This window comes from Cyclopterus lumpus, chromosome 21 (assembly GCF_009769545.1).
Source record: "Cyclopterus lumpus isolate fCycLum1 chromosome 21, fCycLum1.pri, whole genome shotgun sequence".
NCBI classification, from domain to species: domain Eukaryota; kingdom Metazoa; phylum Chordata; class Actinopteri; order Perciformes; family Cyclopteridae; genus Cyclopterus; species Cyclopterus lumpus.
Genome location: NC_046986.1, coordinates 10698357 through 10716185, shown reverse-complemented (window position 1 = coordinate 10716185; position 17829 = coordinate 10698357). Strand labels below are relative to the sequence as shown.

Genomic DNA, 17829 nt, shown 5'->3' with positions numbered 1-17829 from the left:
ATGTTTATCAATAACTGACTAAGCTCCAATGTACTCAAACCTAATAAAAAATGGCATTAGGAATCATTTTACAATATTATGTGGTGGTCCTTCTGAATTGTCTAGTTAGGTTTCAAAGCCTCAAAATATGCTACTAATTGTGTGAAGCATGAGCTAGACACAGGCCTTTTCACTTTCCATTCAGGGAGCCTGCAGTATGTGAGGTTGGATCTGCCTTCATTCATTCTGACTGTTGTGTTGATCTTGGCACACACAACAAAATGCCCTACTGGCAATGATGTATAGCACAACTAGGCCTTTGCTTTGAAAAAGCTGTTATTGGGTCTATTGAGTGTTACCAAATGTTGCAGATGCAACTGTTTTAGCTACAGTAAAAAATACTGTGATTTGCTGAAAATATGAATTCCTGTGAGGGAGATCAACCCTCAACCTGAAACTCACGTGTCATGTGGAAGATGCTGTCACAGGCGCTGGCTGATATGGGACAGGAAGGCATTTCCCAGGCCTTCGCCAGCATGAGCACCTTTCATCAGGACAGCAATGTCAACAACATTAAGAAATGCTGGGACTTTGCTGCAACCCAGGAAGTAAAGGGGAAAAAGGTCAGCCATTTTAAACATTTCCGATATTATTTTCATGATAATAGAAACTGCTTTTTGTACATAGAACAGATAAATTATTGTCAGTCAAAAAGGGGACAGCTCACTAGTACTGTATAGCCCAATACATCTGAATTCAGGCTGCTTTAACAGCCTCTATAAATGTGTATGATAACCAGGTGTTGGAGGTTTAGACTTTGCAGTAGAGCAGCAGTCATACCTCCGACACAACTGGCAGCCACATGTCAACAACATTGTTACATGTTTCCTCAGACCTATTGCAAGAAGACCGTCAGCGACTACAGACCTGAAGTGTGAATAATAGGTCAATGATGAGACCCCATACCTGGGAGGTTTGTGGAATTGGCAGAGGAAATCATAGCGTTCATCTGGAATGGGCACTCTGCTTTCATTTGGGTCAATGGTGCAGAAGGGGACATTTTCAGCCGCAGCCTGACTCTGTCAACACGTTGAAAAAGGTTGACTTCCTGAAAATAAAAAACAGCGGTGAGGTCAATCCATCTAAAAGTGCTGGTGTGCAGAACCCGATGGTTCGATAGTATGATCCTGAAACACTTCAGTAAGTTATGCGAGATAGGCTTTGTTTGTTTTTTTGCACAAGAAGGAAAAGGTTATTCTAATGGACTCAATATTTGAGGGCTTGAACCAAAAGTACTCTATGAAATACATTGCCCAATTACAAGGTCAGATAATCCCATAATAGATCAATTGTACATGGAATCGATGGGCAAATTACATTTCTGATAGATCTCTGCTGTTGAACAGGATCAGCCAAACGTCGCCCCATGTGGTGATCACAGAGAGATTTGTTTTTTATGGCGCAAGAAGCAGCTCAAGTGTACTTCACAGAAGTAAATCTACACACAATGGCAAGTGTCTAAGAGTAATGATGGCATGGTAGTTAACTATAATCCGGAACTTTCCCTTTTTATCCCCTCACTCAGTACTCCACATTGAAATTATTGTCTGTTACGTCCTCCAGGAAAGAAATTGCTCAAGATTGCTAAAGTGCATGCATTCATTCCTTATATAAAGCTACATTGTTTCTTTAACATACTTGAGGGCTTTTCTTGGGTCACCTTGAGGGAAAAAAAGACAGACAATCTACAGTAACACTACAACCATCGTCAGGTGTAAAAATGTTCTTGATGATTACACAGAAAAGTACTTACATATGTACAAATCAGAGTCTATATGCTGGTCGATGGGGGAAGTGATGTGTATGAGCAGTCAGATTTGAGTTTTTTTTTCCACAGGTGGGTGGGCGAAACTCCTTCTTATTGGGAGGTGAGACATATAGACGTCTGGGCCAAATATCAACCTAAAACCTTGGACTGGGTTTGCAATTAAGACTATTTTGCTGACAAAAACATATAATAACTACATGAGGACTAAAAAAACTCAACAGCTAATGAAGACATGTGAAGAGAAGCGTGTGAGTCCAGTTAATTAAATGAGTAAATTCAAGATTATAACTTCTTAATACAAATTTGGGTGAGCAAAAGTTACAAACGTGTATTTAATTCACAGTGAATGGAAAAAAGTAGGTACACTAATGACGACAAATAATTAATACAATCTGTTGTTATCAATGGTAATCCAAATGTGTCCTTCTACCAAAGAGACAGGGGGCTAAAAGAAAAATACAATGTAAAGCTGGAAGAGGAGAAAGATTAGGAAGATAACTGTACAGTCAATGCACAATCAATAAAGATTTCTAATCGCACACCTTTTCCTACAAAGATGAATTCCTTTATAGGGTCACGGTTGACAACTAATAGCAAAACATGTTACTGCACATTTATTAAATGTATCTGTTTCTAGCAGTAGTTAATAGCACAATATTCTAGATTATTGGGTATCAGTTCATATATATTATATATAAATATATATACAACTCAGTCTCGCCAGGGTTGGATTCCGGCTCGTGGCCATGTGCTTCACGTCATCCCCTCTCTCTCCATTTCCTGTCACCCTCCAGCAGCTCAAATAAAGGCAATATATATTATTAGATATTTTTGAAATGATTAAGAATAACTCAACTTGAGGTAACTATGCCGTATACTGTGCAGTGTGTCAAATATGGGGTTAAATTGACAAGACTAAACCTTTTGTGCCTTTGAGGAGAAAGAGAACATGTGAGTAGAAATAGCTGGAAGATTGGCGGAATCACACTCTCGGGTTTCCCATGTGTGTGAAGAATGGTCAGTTACGCCCAACTAACAGCAAGCTGGCATTTCAACATGGTTCATTCATGACGAAACCATGGGAGGGTTGGCGAGTTGTACTTTGACACAAATGTGGCATGGCAGGCCACCACCTCAGTGAGTTCTACTTCTTAGACCTGGAAGAAATTGTGGTTTTTCTGGGGTGAGAAATGAAAACAATTGACTCTAGAGAGTTGGATCTTGGTGCAATAAGTGCAAAATACGCTAAAATACACTGCATGTAGATGCACAAACCTCTAGAATTTATTCTCCATCATCAATGTCCAGTATATTGTGAATAAGGTGAAAAATACCTTCAGCCTGTCTCTACAGTTTATTTAAAACAATATCTGGCAAAGTAACTGAATAACGTCACAACATCATTGGCTTATCCGTCCCTTCAAAACCTGGAGCTTTTAGCTCTTACAAAAGTGTCTAAGCTTCTTGAAAACTACAGTTTGGCTGAAAATGACTCAAAATGTCTTATGGAGCTGCAAAAAGATGAGAACCTGCCAGCTAAGCAGAAGATAGCCTGTAACTCTGGCCTTCCTGTAGCTCAAGGGAAAGTCATGTAGGGTCTGCCCTGTGATTACACTCTGTCACTGATGTTGCTGAAGGTCATGGTAGATGCTGACGAGGTGGATTTGTCTGACATTCAGACAGTGTGTCAGCCTGCTAACACACACTGTGCCCATGAAGTACAGATTCTTGTCAAGTTGTCCACCTTACCGATAAAAATATCTCACAGACTGAGCAACTCTTTGACTAAGGTTCCTTTGAATTTAAATATTGTCCAACTAACTCACATGTTTTCTTTCTTCACATCAATTAATTGCATTTGATTACATGGATTCATTGACCAACAATAATGAACGTATATAAGGTACTGTCTCTTTAATTTCACTGTTAGGCGCTCATTGTGAACTTACACCGATAACATCATATGAACCCTCCTACTCACCTCATATAAGAGCATAACATGATATAGAAGAAAGAAACAAGATACTACTTATTCTCATTGGGTTTTCAATTTGCATTCCTTAAGTTTGTTGATGCTATATATAAAAATTGCAAAATACAATAGCATATCTTGTACATTAGAAATATTATTGTAGTTGTAAAGAACAAGATGAATACATAACGACAAGTATTTTTGTGATGCTTTCCATGGTGGAATTTTGTTAACTGCCATTCAGTTGTAAAACTATGTATGTATACAATATAAATACTTATATTAGTCGTATGCTTTGTTGCAACAGACTGGTCTGCAAGGTGGCTCTGGGAGATCCTGTGTTTGTGTTCACTTTGTGAGGTGGTTCCTCAGATGTTGGGCCACACTTAAAAGACATGCAGGTTAGGTGAACTGGAAAACTCAAAATTACCAGATATATGAATGTGATAGTGACTCTATGTATGTATTATGTGGAGGACCGGAGAGGTGTCAAGGATGTACCCTGACCTTGGACCGGGGCATGAGTGGTAAGTGGGTATTTAACACCGACGAACAATAGAGTTTGTTAATGCTTTTCATTCATTTAACAATCTTCTCTGCATAGTAGCGTGGTAAATCTATGCTTGCCGGAATTATACAAATGTAGATGGGTCATGACACATTGAGAATATGCTGCTGTGATCTTACAACCCACGATCATGAAAACAAAGGATACACACTTGAAGTATATATATATACTTCAAGTGTGTATCCTTTGTTTTCATGATATATATATATTGTAAAATGATTTAACTATCAAAACTATGATGTTTGATGCAGTAGAACACTTTGAAGTCATAGGTTTACCTCACTCAACGTCTAAAATTGTCTGTTTAAATACATTTCTTTAAGTCTCTTTAGCCATGCATTCTACTGTACTCAGCTGACATATAGCCTTACATGTATTTATATGGATGTAGGTATCATGAGAGGAAGGCATAGTTCAGACATAGACAAAGCACATGCTGCATGCAATGTGAATGGTGATGAAGCGACACTATCTATGTCATAAAAACCCTTTACTTACCCAACATTGGGCGGGCCAACAACTCCTATTTTCAATGAAGTGCCAAACCTTCCGATCAGTGGCATCTTTGGTGCATCCTCTCCTTTTCCCTGTAACGACAATGTGGAGATGTCTGCAGTCAGAGCAGCCAAATACCATTACATAATCTACAATGCATGCTCATTTTTGAATGGAGCTATATTCCTCATGACTTGCAACCTTTTTTGGAGCCATTTCCCACTGTTACACTCACACAATCAGATAAAACAGCACATTGATTGACAGTGAAATGTGCTAAGCATGAGTCCTCAAATGTAACCAGTCGACTGCACTTCAACGGGCTCGCTCGCGCACTCAAAACAGAACATGCAGCCGAAAGGAAAGGAAAGTTGCTACGAGCCGGTAAACCGACCTGAGCTTCCGCATTTAGCTGTCGATAGTATATATCGATGTATAGGCTGATGAGCTGCTGAGAGATCAATCAAACATTTGGTTGAAACGTGTGTATTAAAAGCGAAGTTAATCTTTATCAGAGACTTGACTGTGTTGTCAACATGCTGCATGATTTATATTAACATTTGAATCCTTCACTTGACAGCCGTCTACCTGAAGACGTCCACGAGTTGCAGAGCAATGTTGCCATTTCCCCTTTTATTACAGCTTTTATATTTCCTTCAACAATACATATTTGTGTCAAGTCGCTTTTGTCCCCCAGTGCACTTTAACATATGATACTGTATGTCCTTGCTGTTGTCAGAATACACTTGAATATGAATATGACTTGACAACCTTAAAGTGCAAAAACAAACTAATGGGAAACGGCAGCGGATGAGATCAAGGCAATTTAAATAATAATCTTCCATAAGGGAGCAGAATATTACAACCCAAAAAATATTGTGTCACTCTTTCTATTCAATGAGCTTTCACTGATGATTCATAATGGTCAGACAACACCGCCGCAGAAACAAAGTGAAACCTCCTTGCACTCGATAGTTTCCTTCAACCCCCCCTTTGAGAGAAACAGGTGTAGCCACATGAGCACACAACAGTACAATTAGTTAAATGTCCTCAAATAAACTTCCCTCAGAAGAAATACTAATTAAAGCACGCAGGGGCACAACCAAAAAACATCGACCAATCCAGCAGTCTGTCTGGTTTAACACGCAGAAAATGAGGCTCTAATAATCTGGATTTGAGGCAAGTGGGGCTGGCTTTATAGAAAGAATTCAAATGAATAGGTCTGAATTAATCATTTATCTTTTGTTGATGGATGCACCCCCACTTAGACTCATCACAATAGATGCAGAGCGTTTTGTTCGACCAAATAAATCATTCCCATTGTTTAAGGTACATTGATCAATCTAATGGCTTGTAATGGGCTTCTAATTGCCACAGAGAAGTGCTCACCAATGGGGTCCAGAAATACAGATCCGACTCAAAATTCTCACTTGAATGACAAGGCGAGATCACTTTTGTCCCAAGTAAACATTGTCTGAAAAAAAATCACTATTTTATTTCAAATCACATTTACTTCCAAATAAATGTACGGTACGTATAAAAAAAACACATTGTTTTGGTGCATAACCACCGATTCCGTGGCATATTTCTTTGTTAGGTTCATTATTCCAATCTGATGAAGATATCATAGCCTCCTACACAAATATTCATGCTAGAAAATTAACATTTGAACAAACGGACAAAAGACTTTAAATAATGTTTTTTTTTAAATAAATGTTAATTATGGGGTTATTTTATTTTCTAATGTTTTTATATTAAGAAAGTATAATGAAAAAAAGCGTCCATTCTTATTCAACGCTCGAATTAATATGGCTTCTTTTGCAACAATCAACTGTATTTATGTAAAATATACATTTAATACTGTTAACAGCACTCAGCCAAATTGTCATGATTGCAAAAATGATTCAATTTTCTTGGCAGCGCTTAGTATTTTTTATTCACCCTTCCAAAGGTGGTGGTTTGACAGCAAAACGAGTATTTGAACAAATTGCGTCTGTGTTGACTGACAGCATTCATACTCTATAATGGAGCATTATTTGCCCGTTTTGAATACTGTAATGCACATCTTTCGGTCAGCCTTTCTCTAACTTTTAAAGGGATGATGGTTCACGTAAGAGCTGGTCAATTGTACATTAAGCCATTATCCCTGCGCTTTAACAATATATGGGATATGTGGGCTCATTGAATTAGGATATTAAAAGAAAAACAAGTCGCTAGTTAAGGAAATAGTTGAAACAAGGCATTATCTTAATTCTCCACAAGTGGTTAGAAAAGCATATACGTGTATTTCTCAGATACAAGACTGGCACCGTGCTGTTAAAGCAGTTTAATGGAGATGACCCGCGGCCTTTCAACAGGCATCACCTGGAAGAGGAAACTTTTTTTTACCCATAAAATAGTTTTCTTTTTTAAACACATACACTGCACGCCCTAATAGAGCAAGCTGTCATTTTTAATTAACCCCTCACCTGCACTCCCTCAAAAAGTAGGGAGGGGGTAAGCTCGTACGGAATGGCCGCGCGTGAACTCGACCACAAGAAAGAGCGCAGATGCGCGTATATTTGTGACTGGACGTAAACTATGAGTTATTGATACATAGCGAGTCATAAATGTGTTTTACTTCATGTATTCAGGGACAAGTCGTTAGCTCATAAAGGTCCGCGCTGTCAGGCCTGTGTCTGGACTTCTTCCCTGAACTTAATCCATCTGTGATTTCCTATTATGAACAGCAGCACTTTAAGAATTCAACATATAGAGCATATACCGCCCCAGTTGTTGCCCCCAAGCATTAACTGGACCGTGCCTCACACAGCAGCATGCACTGTTCTGATAAAGGCATCCGCAACACCAGCGTCCCTTACCTGGTCCAGGATATTATGTGCTTAAATTGCAACAATTCACACTGACGTGTTGCGCATGATCTGAATATTGAAAATCAGAAGGAAAAACCTGGGACCGGTGTCGCCACAATCCACAAACGCTTTAAAATGAGTGAAACGCTTACCTCTTGGAGAACTGACGCGCGAACTCAATTCTGCAATGAAAGGAGACATTGAGCTTTCGTGTGAGAATACACTACATAAAAAATAACTGTATGCATTAAAAAAAAAAAGAAGCTCAAATAGTGTCTTGTATGACAGTCTGTGCAGAGGCTGCACAACAGATGATTGACGGCGGGGTCTGTGGCGTTTCTGCGTGCGGTCGGGGCTCTCATTGGCTGACTGCATCCACAGCCATACATGCGGCGTTCAGATTGGCTGCGCGTCCTCGCCAGCTGTACTTCAAAGAACACGTTCTCTACAACTAGGTAGTTGTTGGGAGCTGCGAGCCAAGAGAGAAACCGTGTGACCCGAGTCAAACACGACGAGCCTGATCAAATTGGAGGCGTACAGCATTGAAATCGCGAACACTCTCATCACAGCACAGACCCTGGATATGGCAACGTCTATACTTGGGGTGAGTCCGACTTTGTCTCTGCGAACAAGTTGTGCGTAAAGTTATCGTAGCCTGCGGCTGTTATGCGGCTTTCACAAATATGCTGGCTTGCAAGTTAGCTGTTATTACTTCCTACTGTGTGAATTGAGATGAACTTCTTCGCTCGTTTATTGTAAAACAAATACACAGTTGTGTGTCGATATCTGCATATCAGTGTTTTTACTCGCTGTATATTCACAGCGGTTCATAATCTGAAAAAGTTTGTAAAAAATGTTGCGCTACTCCCTTCTCCCTAAACACATGAAACCTGTCTCAAATGGCACTTTGAATAATTACAGTTGTTATATTGTAGGCTATTTAGTTAAGACCTGTTTAGTCTGCTTCCCAGATATCCGGATTAAACGAAAATCCTTCAGCAACATTTGTTGTTGCCCGTTTTAAGTCCAATTTGTGTGTGTGTGTTTTTCAGGAAGAGCCACGGTTTGGAACTACACCTCTAGCTATGCTGGCTGCAACTTGCAACAAAATTGGTAACACCAGTCCTCTTACAACTTTACCTGACTCGAGCGCTTTCTCAAAAGGTGGATTTCATCCTTGGAAAAGATCCTCCTCAAGCTGTAATTTAGGATCCAGTCTGCCCGGTTTCACAGTAGCAACCAGCCGCGCGTCGACAGGACTAACACCGACCAGTGGCACAGGCAACAGCGCCTTTTGCTTAGCCTCCACCTCCCCGACCTCGTCTGCATTTTCCACAGAGTACAGCGGTCTGTTTTCCAACGCTGCGGGAGTCACGTCCCAAGACTCCGGACAGTCAGCTTTTATATCCAAAGTCCACACATCAGCAGATACTCTTTACCCCCGGGTGGGGATGGCGCACCCGTACGAATCGTGGTACAAGTCCGGTTTCCACTCGACTATCTCTGGCGATGTAACCAACGGTGCGTCCTCGTGGTGGGATGTCCACACTAATCCCGGCTCGTGGCTCGATGTCCAGAATCCTGCAGGCACCCTCCAGACCTCACTGCACACCGGGACGCCTCAAGCCATCCACTCCCAGCTGAGTGGCTACAACCCGGACTTCTCCTCGCTGACGCACTCGGCGTTCAGCTCCACTGGAATCAACCCCACTGCGTCTCATCTACTGTCCACCAGTCAGCACCTGTTAACTCAGGACGGGTTCAAAACAGTGATCCCCACTTACACAGACGCTTCTGCGGCCAACGCCATGATTTCTGGGGGCAGTTCAGGAATAAGTAGCTCCTCGAGGTCGTCCCGGCGGTACTCCGGCCGAGCAACATGTGACTGCCCGAACTGCCAGGAGGCTGAGCGACTGGGACCCGCCGGGGCCAGCCTGCGCAGGAAGGGACTCCACAGCTGCCACATTCCCGGCTGCGGTAAAGTGTACGGAAAGACATCTCACCTCAAAGCGCATCTGAGATGGCACACCGGCGAGCGGCCTTTTGTCTGCAACTGGCTTTTCTGTGGCAAAAGGTTCACTCGGTCCGATGAGCTCCAGAGACACCTCCGCACCCACACCGGTGAGAAAAGGTTTGCTTGCCCGGTTTGTAACAAGCGCTTTATGCGGAGTGACCATTTGAGCAAGCACATCAAAACGCACACGGCCGGTGGAGGAGGCAAAAGGGGGAGCGACAGTGACACCGACACCAGTAACCTGGAGACCCCGAGGTCCGAGTCCCCAGAACTTATTTTGGAGGGGGTAAATCCCAGAATCAATGTTAAGGATCCGTCTCCTCAAGACGAGCCCTAATGAGGCTTCACCCAAAATCAAACCAGATTCAAAACTGCACAGTATTGTAAACGGGTCTAATTTGACAGACGATAAAAGGAGAAAATATTCCCAAGAAGCGATTGCAAAGTCTAAACAATATATTCTCCACAGGCGTAACGAGTATTTCATTCGTAAATCCATCTAAAGAAAACACAGGCAACTTCAAATTGAAATGGATGTTTGAGGTGGCGCGGAACCTGTTGAACTTTGGTTGGACAATGTGAGTTACATCTTGTATATTGACGACTAAAATATGTGTTATTTTCATGTAAATGTTAGGCTATGATTGTTTTATTCGTGTTGGTATCCTGGAAATCAGGGAGTTTACTTTCGACGCACTTTGTGGATATGTATGTATACAGCTTTTTCAACTTTGGTTAACCATTTTATTTCTTTGCTAAAAAAAATCTATATATAAATGTTTACCTGTATAAAGTCACACGTATAAGACTTTCATTTTATCGTAATTAAAACATCTTTAAAAAAGGCTGTAATTGTGTGATGTAGATTTTATATATTTATTTTTGGTTTAATTATTTATGTGAGGTTTAAATTAAAAAATAATAATAATTAGTTTCATTTAATTTAGAAATTTAGAGTGCTGCTCTTAGGAATTTTTTCTTAAAATTACCTATAATACCTTGACTTTCACTATTTCCCCTATGGAATAAATCAATGTTTAATGCCCCGGAAAAAAACATTTCATGGCCAAATGAAAATCTTGTTAAATGGTATTAATTATGACTTGGAGCACATGGCAGCCCCATGTGTCTTGTATTTGCGATTAGGGATTCGTGTCTTATCAAATATCTAATTAATCTCCGAGACATCTTTTGTTCAGTTTCACTTTATCGGGGGGTTTCCAGGGGGGGTTTGACGACAAAGGCCCCTGAATATTTATTCTAATTGTCCAAATTAACTGCTTCAATTTGCATACCAATCGATGGAACGAGAATAAGGATGCGGCGTCGCTCTCTTGGCCAGAAGCCACATAGATGTTATGGGAACAGTTTTTTAAACTTTAGAAAGAGAAGGGGCAAAGAGTCACATGCAAATGTTTGAATTTGAAATGCTCTTTGCTCGGCGCAGTCAAACAGTGCCTGCATGTTATTTGAATATCAGTGGCCCCGTATTGAAAGGGTTCAAGGATGCTCTCTGACTTCTTTGTGCTTACCCACTGCAGCGTCCGACTCTCAAAGAAAAAGCCGGGGAATAATTACAGCGCGAGACCAGGACCGGGAATACGTCAAAGAAAAGCCGCTCATCCAGACGCACGCTTTTCTTTTTTTTTCTCTCTTTTTTTTCTTTTTTTTTTTAAAGAGGATGTTAAATTGACCAGAAGGCAATAGAGGGAAATTATTTTCATTTCCTTTTGTGCAACAGCGGCTTCAAGTAAACGGCCAGATAGTGGAAACTATTAGATAGCCTATTTGAATTTCATCAACAATATAAAAGCTAACACTTAAGTAAAAAGATGCAGAAATTTAAGCTTTGGAGATCAAATGTAATTGTTGATCTTTTATTTAAAAAACAATCCCCCCCCCCAGTCTCTATTGTAGAGACTGTTAAATAAAAAAGGGTAAATGTGGGCACCCCCCCCCCAAAAAAGTAAACAGGGTAACATAATTGTGCAATAATATACTAATTATTTGAATTCCAGTTTCCCCTAAATGAAAATATTAAATACTAGTGTGCATTAATACTGCTTTTGTTTGTTCTCTAGGCTGTATTCACACGCTCGATATTTAGACAGAAATCATATTTGTTTTGTTTGACGCCCGCAAAAACTCAGCAGGACGCATTTCACCGCTGTATTGATAACACACACATTGTGTCATGGCATTCAGGGAAACCGGCCTGAGAAATATAGCAACATCGTATTTAAAAAAAAAAAGCTAAAGTAATATTTTGCTATCAGTGACCAGAATTTAAAAAAATATGTAGTAGGTATTTAGTGGAAATACGCTGGCGGTACTCAACAGAGTTCTTCCTTTTCAACCGATTTTAGACGCTGACTTCATTCATCCATTGCAAAACAAAAAAGCATTAAATTGATGAAGATGATTACAAATTTAATCAGAAAATACAGGGTCCAGATTTTTTTTTGCAATCAACAACTGTCTAAGCATTACACCTTACAATGTCGACATTTAAAAAAAAAAAGACAACACTGAAAGCAAGATTTAGAAAAAAAAAACAAAAAAAAAAAACGCAGCAACAGAAATTAGTCTTTCTAGCGGACATCAAAAAATAGTCCAATAATTTCTCATCATCGTAAAAAAATTGCTTCCAATGGTAATCAATAGATTTAGATCCTTTCATAGAGATACAGGACAACACATGAGCTGCGTCTATATATTTTCTGTCGACTGCTTCCCTCTACTGGAGAAAAAGGAGACCTACTGCACAATATCTGCAATTCTAAATAGAGGGGCACATTGATTACCTACAATACCATAGAACAGCCATAGCAAAAATATTCAACACGTTTTGTCCAATATTGTAAGCGGGAACTAAACAAACAAGTCAGTGCTTCCTCTTGGCTCCGTCTTGGCTTCTCTCTCTTTCCCCCCGACTCGTACTTCTTCCCCTGCCCTCCCTTTCCTCTCTCCTTTCCCCGCTTCTACTCCTCCCATCTGCTGTTCTGCCTCTCCTTCCATCTGTGCCACTTCTGATCCTCTCTCCATCTCTGCTGTGTCGCCCATCTCTACCTCCGTCCTCCCTGCCTTTCTCGCGGCTCCTACTTCTGTCCAAGCCGGACTTGGAGCTGCTCGGTCGCTGCCGGTCCCTGCTGTTGGGTCTCTTTCGCTCTTGACCTCCCTCCAGCTTGATCTTGTTCTCTTGGCTGCGACTTCGACTCCTGCTCCTTCCCCTCTCTGTCCTTGTTTGTCTATAATCTCCGGACTCCTCTTCACGCCGCTTCTGTCCAGTGTGAGGGCTCGCTGACCTGCTTCTGTGAGAGGAGGCCTTTTTCTGACTCTTGACTCGCCGCTCACTCTTAGAGCTGTTATCCCGACAGGAATCTTTCTTCTTGGTCTTCTTTCTCTTCTGGCTCTTGTGCTTGCCATGACTGTCTGAATCTGAGTCACTATCACTGCTGCTGCTACTACTATTGGAGGAGTCACTCGAGCTGTCACTACTTTCATGCTTTTTCTTTTCTTTTCTTTTGCTCTTCTTCTTCTGTTTTTTGCTCTTCTTCTTCTTGGCCTTCTGCTTGTCCAGGCGGTCAAGTTTTCTGTAAAACAGGAGCACAAACGTTCAATTAGCATTCAACCAGGCAACAGATAAAAACTGAATATCAACATAATAAAATCAATGAATCACATTAACGTTTAAGCCAAGGAATGTAAAACACCTAATCAAAATGAAATAATCTCATGAACAATCTCCCTTTTGACACCGGAATACTGTACATACTAACCTACAATAGTTTTTTCTTTAAACATTTTAATCGATTTATACAAAAATAGCATAGTACGGTCAAGGTCATCCTTAAACACTGTTACATTAATAATAATAATTTTGCTCCACTCCTTGAAGCTTTCATGAAAAAAAATTTGGAAGTTGTGGTACATTGTTTACCCAAGGAGCTTCTGCTTTTGCTTGGTCGTTAATGACTTCAGAAATTCCACTTCGGGGTCTTCCTCTTCATCACTGGCAACATATTCCTGCAAAAGCACAAAGCAAATTGGCATTGAAATCAAGACAACATGTAAATAAATATGACTCTCAAAAAAGACAAATTTGAGCAAATCTACATATGAATACATCAGCTGAACACCGTAAAAAAAAAACTAATGCAATTGAATTAATCTAATCTGATCACTTGACAAGTTGCCACAATAACTGGCCGCTCTGCAGCTTTTATATACAGACACATCAACGGTTTATGGTTGGTCTTTTCTCTCTGAAAGGTCGTATACATGTATGTGTATTCTTCTCTGTGTGCAAAGACGGGAGTGCGAGAAGACAATTACCTGCGATGGATCACAAACAGTAGCATTCCTACCAAGAACACATTTTTTCAGGGCAAACCCACTGTTTCGCATCTCCGCCATTAACTCAGAGGGGTGCATCGACGGACCTGTTAGCACAAATCACAGCCTCAGAGTCCCATTGATGTCAAACCAAAGCCAACCACTATCTCCACAGTGGGAATTTCAGGGGCGGCTTTGTTAACAGAATGGGACATAAAATCAACTCACTCCACTTCCGGCTGAGCAAATCATACAATATCACTCTCTGCCAAAGCAGCAGTTAGAGGAATCAGAATACACAATAATTACATATTTTTCTCCCGGCACAGGAAGGGGACCATTACAGCACTCCACCATCAGCACCAAGCACTGACTGGACTCTCCCGGGGTAAACATTATTACTTTACTCAACTGGCTGATTGCAGAAGTCAGAATAAGCTCAAGACTGGGAGCTCCAGCTGAAACCCAAGAGGAAGGATACAGTAGGTGTACCTGCTGCAAAGTCTGTGACGGACTAAAGCTGACACACTCGCCACAAATATCAAGCAGTAAAAAAATATTCTGTCTCTTTGTTCTTTTCTGCTGCCATGATTATTCTACTGTTTTTTCCATTGCATAACTAACCATTTTTAAACTGAAATATATGTTTCAGCAAGTAAAACCTCTACGTATCAATTCAACTTTTGATGATTATTTATTCTAAGTGACGCATTGATGTTGAATCACTTTCATACAATTTGACATTTATAATGTTAACATGGGCCTATATGATGATGCTAATTTCAATTAATGAATTAGTCCTGTTTAATTCAACAGCATCAGAAGAAAATCTGTATATAATGGTTGTGGTTTGTTAACAGACATCAAATTAGCATTTAATTACATCCATAAACAAAGAAACTATAGGAAAGGTGTTTAATGTTTTAGACAATTATTGTATGTACGCTACCTGCTGCCTCCTCCGAGGCCACAGAGCTGGCATTGATCCCCGACAGCCCATAGAGAGGACACTCTCTGTCTGTGTTCACATGGCCCCATTTGTGACATTTGATGCATCGCACGTTGCGCACCTGGGAAGTTAACAGGCATTATTAAAAATTGTGGAGATGTATGCATAATTATTTAAAACAAAATTCTTCTAATAGTTGTTAAGAAATTATGGCACAACAAATTATGAGGAGAATCCATTCCAATAATGTCTTAGACCTCATATTCATGAGAAGCTGTGATTTACTTTTTGAAACTTTGTAATGTACAGCAATTCATACCCAGTAAATATAAATCATATAGTGGTTTTCTATCTTTTCAGCTTTTGACCACTAGAACCCGTAAACACAATTTATGGCTGGATGTTTTTAAACGGTTTCATTTGTGGAATGTTCAGGTACCTGAAGAAATTCAGTATTATAAAAAAAGAAGAAAAAACTAATATGTGAGAATTATATATCATTTTATTTCTTAACCTTTTAATGTGACCCCCTTAGATTTATTCCCCCGCTTGGGAATTCCTGGTAAAGACTATATGCTTCAAACTAATTAAATCATTACACACCTGGATTCCAAATGGCTGATCTCTAATATTCATGTCATCTTTCGCATATCTACATGAGAAAATTAAGGATTAAAAGGAATGCAAATTATGGAAGAGTGACAGACATTATGCCAAACAATTGAATTGTGTATAAAAAAAAATACTTACTTTTCTCGAGGTGCCACCTTCTGCCACTCAAATTTGTACTCGTCTCCTTCTCCTTCCTGAAAAAGACACATTTTCATCATAAATTTTACAAGATAAAAAATGTATGGAAACAATATAAGTAGAATTGTATAGATTCATAATGTTCTCTACTTTACCTCTTTCGTTTCCTCTTCAGGACAGAAGACAATTGTGACCAAAAAAACAGACAAAATGTTAAGCACAATTTCCTTAAGAAATCAGGTTTTGGATTAAACATAATATTTACTGAGGATCAGAGCTGCTGAAGTGATAATTTACCTTTGGATGCTCCAGGTGGAGCCTCGTACATGAAATTGAGGCCATTTTTAACACGATCATCCCCCATCAACACCCTAGAGGTGCGAAAACAACATGTTTGTTTGTTTAATGGTGATTATCAACATTTAGAACATGTGAAGTTAGCGGAGGTATTTGAAAAATTGTGTTTAAGTTAGTTAATAAAAAATCTTGCCATTTACTGAGACTGATACATTTTACACAGTATTTATCAATAAACAAAAAATGTATTAATGTTGAATGTTAAATTATTGTTTAAAATGATGATAATAAATGAGCAGGTTTTTTAAGGAGGTACAAGCGTCACCTCTAACCTGTTGTTGTAACAATCTTGCTCTTTTGTGTACGCCTGCAAGAGATCTTCTTGCTTCTTCTTCTCGAAGCTCAGCTTCTGTTCTGCTATCCATACCTGTAAGATGAAGTGAAAAGGAGAATTACTGCACACATACTTATTCATACATTCCAAAAAACTGTTTTTGGGACAGCTTACTTGCCTGACACTCCACTGCATAAACAAGTCAGTAACTTGAACACAAATAAGTTCAATTTGAATGCACGTGATGCAATTACTGCCTTGTACATACATAATTAGTACATTTACTGAATAATTCATTTACTTTTCAAACGTTAACATTTGCTGCTATGGTTTGACTTTCATGGTAGTCAATTAAATATATTTGGATTATGGCCTGTTGGTTGAATAATAAAGCAAACTCAAAACATTGGGCTCTTGAATATTGTGACATCTTATAGATCGATGAATCAAGTGGTGACGGAAACATTCATCAATAGAGATAATTAGTTAGATGCCTAAAAATAAATTAATGAAAGCATAGAGCCATTTAATTAATTAATTATTAGATGTATTTGTTAAGTAAGATTAAAAGGCTGTTGGGTTTAGAGATAATATACATGTAGCTAGGCATTTTTATTAAAAGGACATACTCATCTAGAAACGAACAGTTTCTCCAGAAAAACAATAGTAATACTGTTCATGTTGTACATTAAACATCATTAAGCAGTCAAACAAAAAAATAATAAAAAAACATTAATTTGCCTAGTCTAAAAGTATTAAAAAGAGTCATTGTATTACTCGTAATATCTTGATTTATTGCGTATAATTATTAAATCAAAGATAAAGCTATAGCGGATTAGTTTAGAAATATGGAGATTTCAACGAAACAACTTGCTCAGAGTATTAGCCACGTCTCTACTTTTATAGACAACGACAAGTGAACTAAAGACAGACGAAGTTAACGTTGTAACTTTAGGTTTGCTATGAACAACTTAACTGTAATGCGAGCGATCAATGTGCGCGAGCTACCTGAGATCGTGTGTCTATGATTCATAAAGTAGAAATACTCTGCATGTTCTATAAAGTAACGTGGATTCTCAAAAACGGATTAAATCGCGTATTAGAAAGCTGGGCGATCGAGTTAGCTTAGCTCTAACCGGATGTCCACTACACTCAAGCTAACTGGAGCTAACTGAAGCTACCTGAAGCTACCGCTCACCTTTTTGATATTTGACTTCGACGCAGGGTGGAAATCCTTCTTGCACATGAAATTGGCAAACGACTTCCCCATGGCTGACCCTCTATAACGTCAAGTGAGTGGAAATCGTGGAGTTTATTTCTAGCTAACAGAGTCAACAGCGTAGCTTCCTTCGCAGGTAAACAAACCCGTCTGCACGAAGATGGTTCTGTATTGGTGTTACGTGACCTCTGACCTACGGAAGGCAGGCCAGTGGTGTAGTTACTCGATTCATTTATA

The 17829-nt window shown here is 39.5% G+C and overlaps 2 protein-coding genes and 1 pseudogene across 2 annotated transcripts; 1 reads left to right on the top strand and 2 right to left on the bottom strand.

Moving 5' to 3' along the window:
- LOC117750572 overlaps positions 1-5058 on the bottom strand; it is a 36750-nt pseudogene extending 31692 nt beyond the window's left edge.
- A 3113-nt stretch (positions 5059-8171) lies between these two features.
- Positions 8172-10393, top strand: sp9 (sp9 transcription factor). The gene is made up of 2 exons (XM_034561965.1): positions 8172-8298; positions 8747-10393. The coding sequence occupies exons 1-2, from the start codon at positions 8278-8280 to the stop codon at positions 10043-10045; spliced, it is 1320 nt and encodes a 439-aa protein (XP_034417856.1). The 5' UTR covers positions 8172-8277; the 3' UTR covers positions 10046-10393.
- Positions 10394-12117: 1724 nt separating this feature from the next.
- On the bottom strand, positions 12118-17778 carry cir1 (corepressor interacting with RBPJ, CIR1). Its single transcript, XM_034562519.1, has 10 exons — positions 17572-17778; positions 16372-16466; positions 16040-16113; positions 15898-15911; positions 15743-15798; positions 15596-15644; positions 14993-15113; positions 14044-14150; positions 13649-13734; positions 12118-13301 (listed from the first exon to the last, which is right to left on the bottom strand). Exons 1-10 carry the CDS (start codon positions 17641-17643, stop codon positions 12593-12595), a joined length of 1383 nt encoding a protein of 460 aa, XP_034418410.1. The 5' UTR covers positions 17644-17778; the 3' UTR covers positions 12118-12592.
- Between the last annotated feature and the right edge of the window lie 51 nt (positions 17779-17829).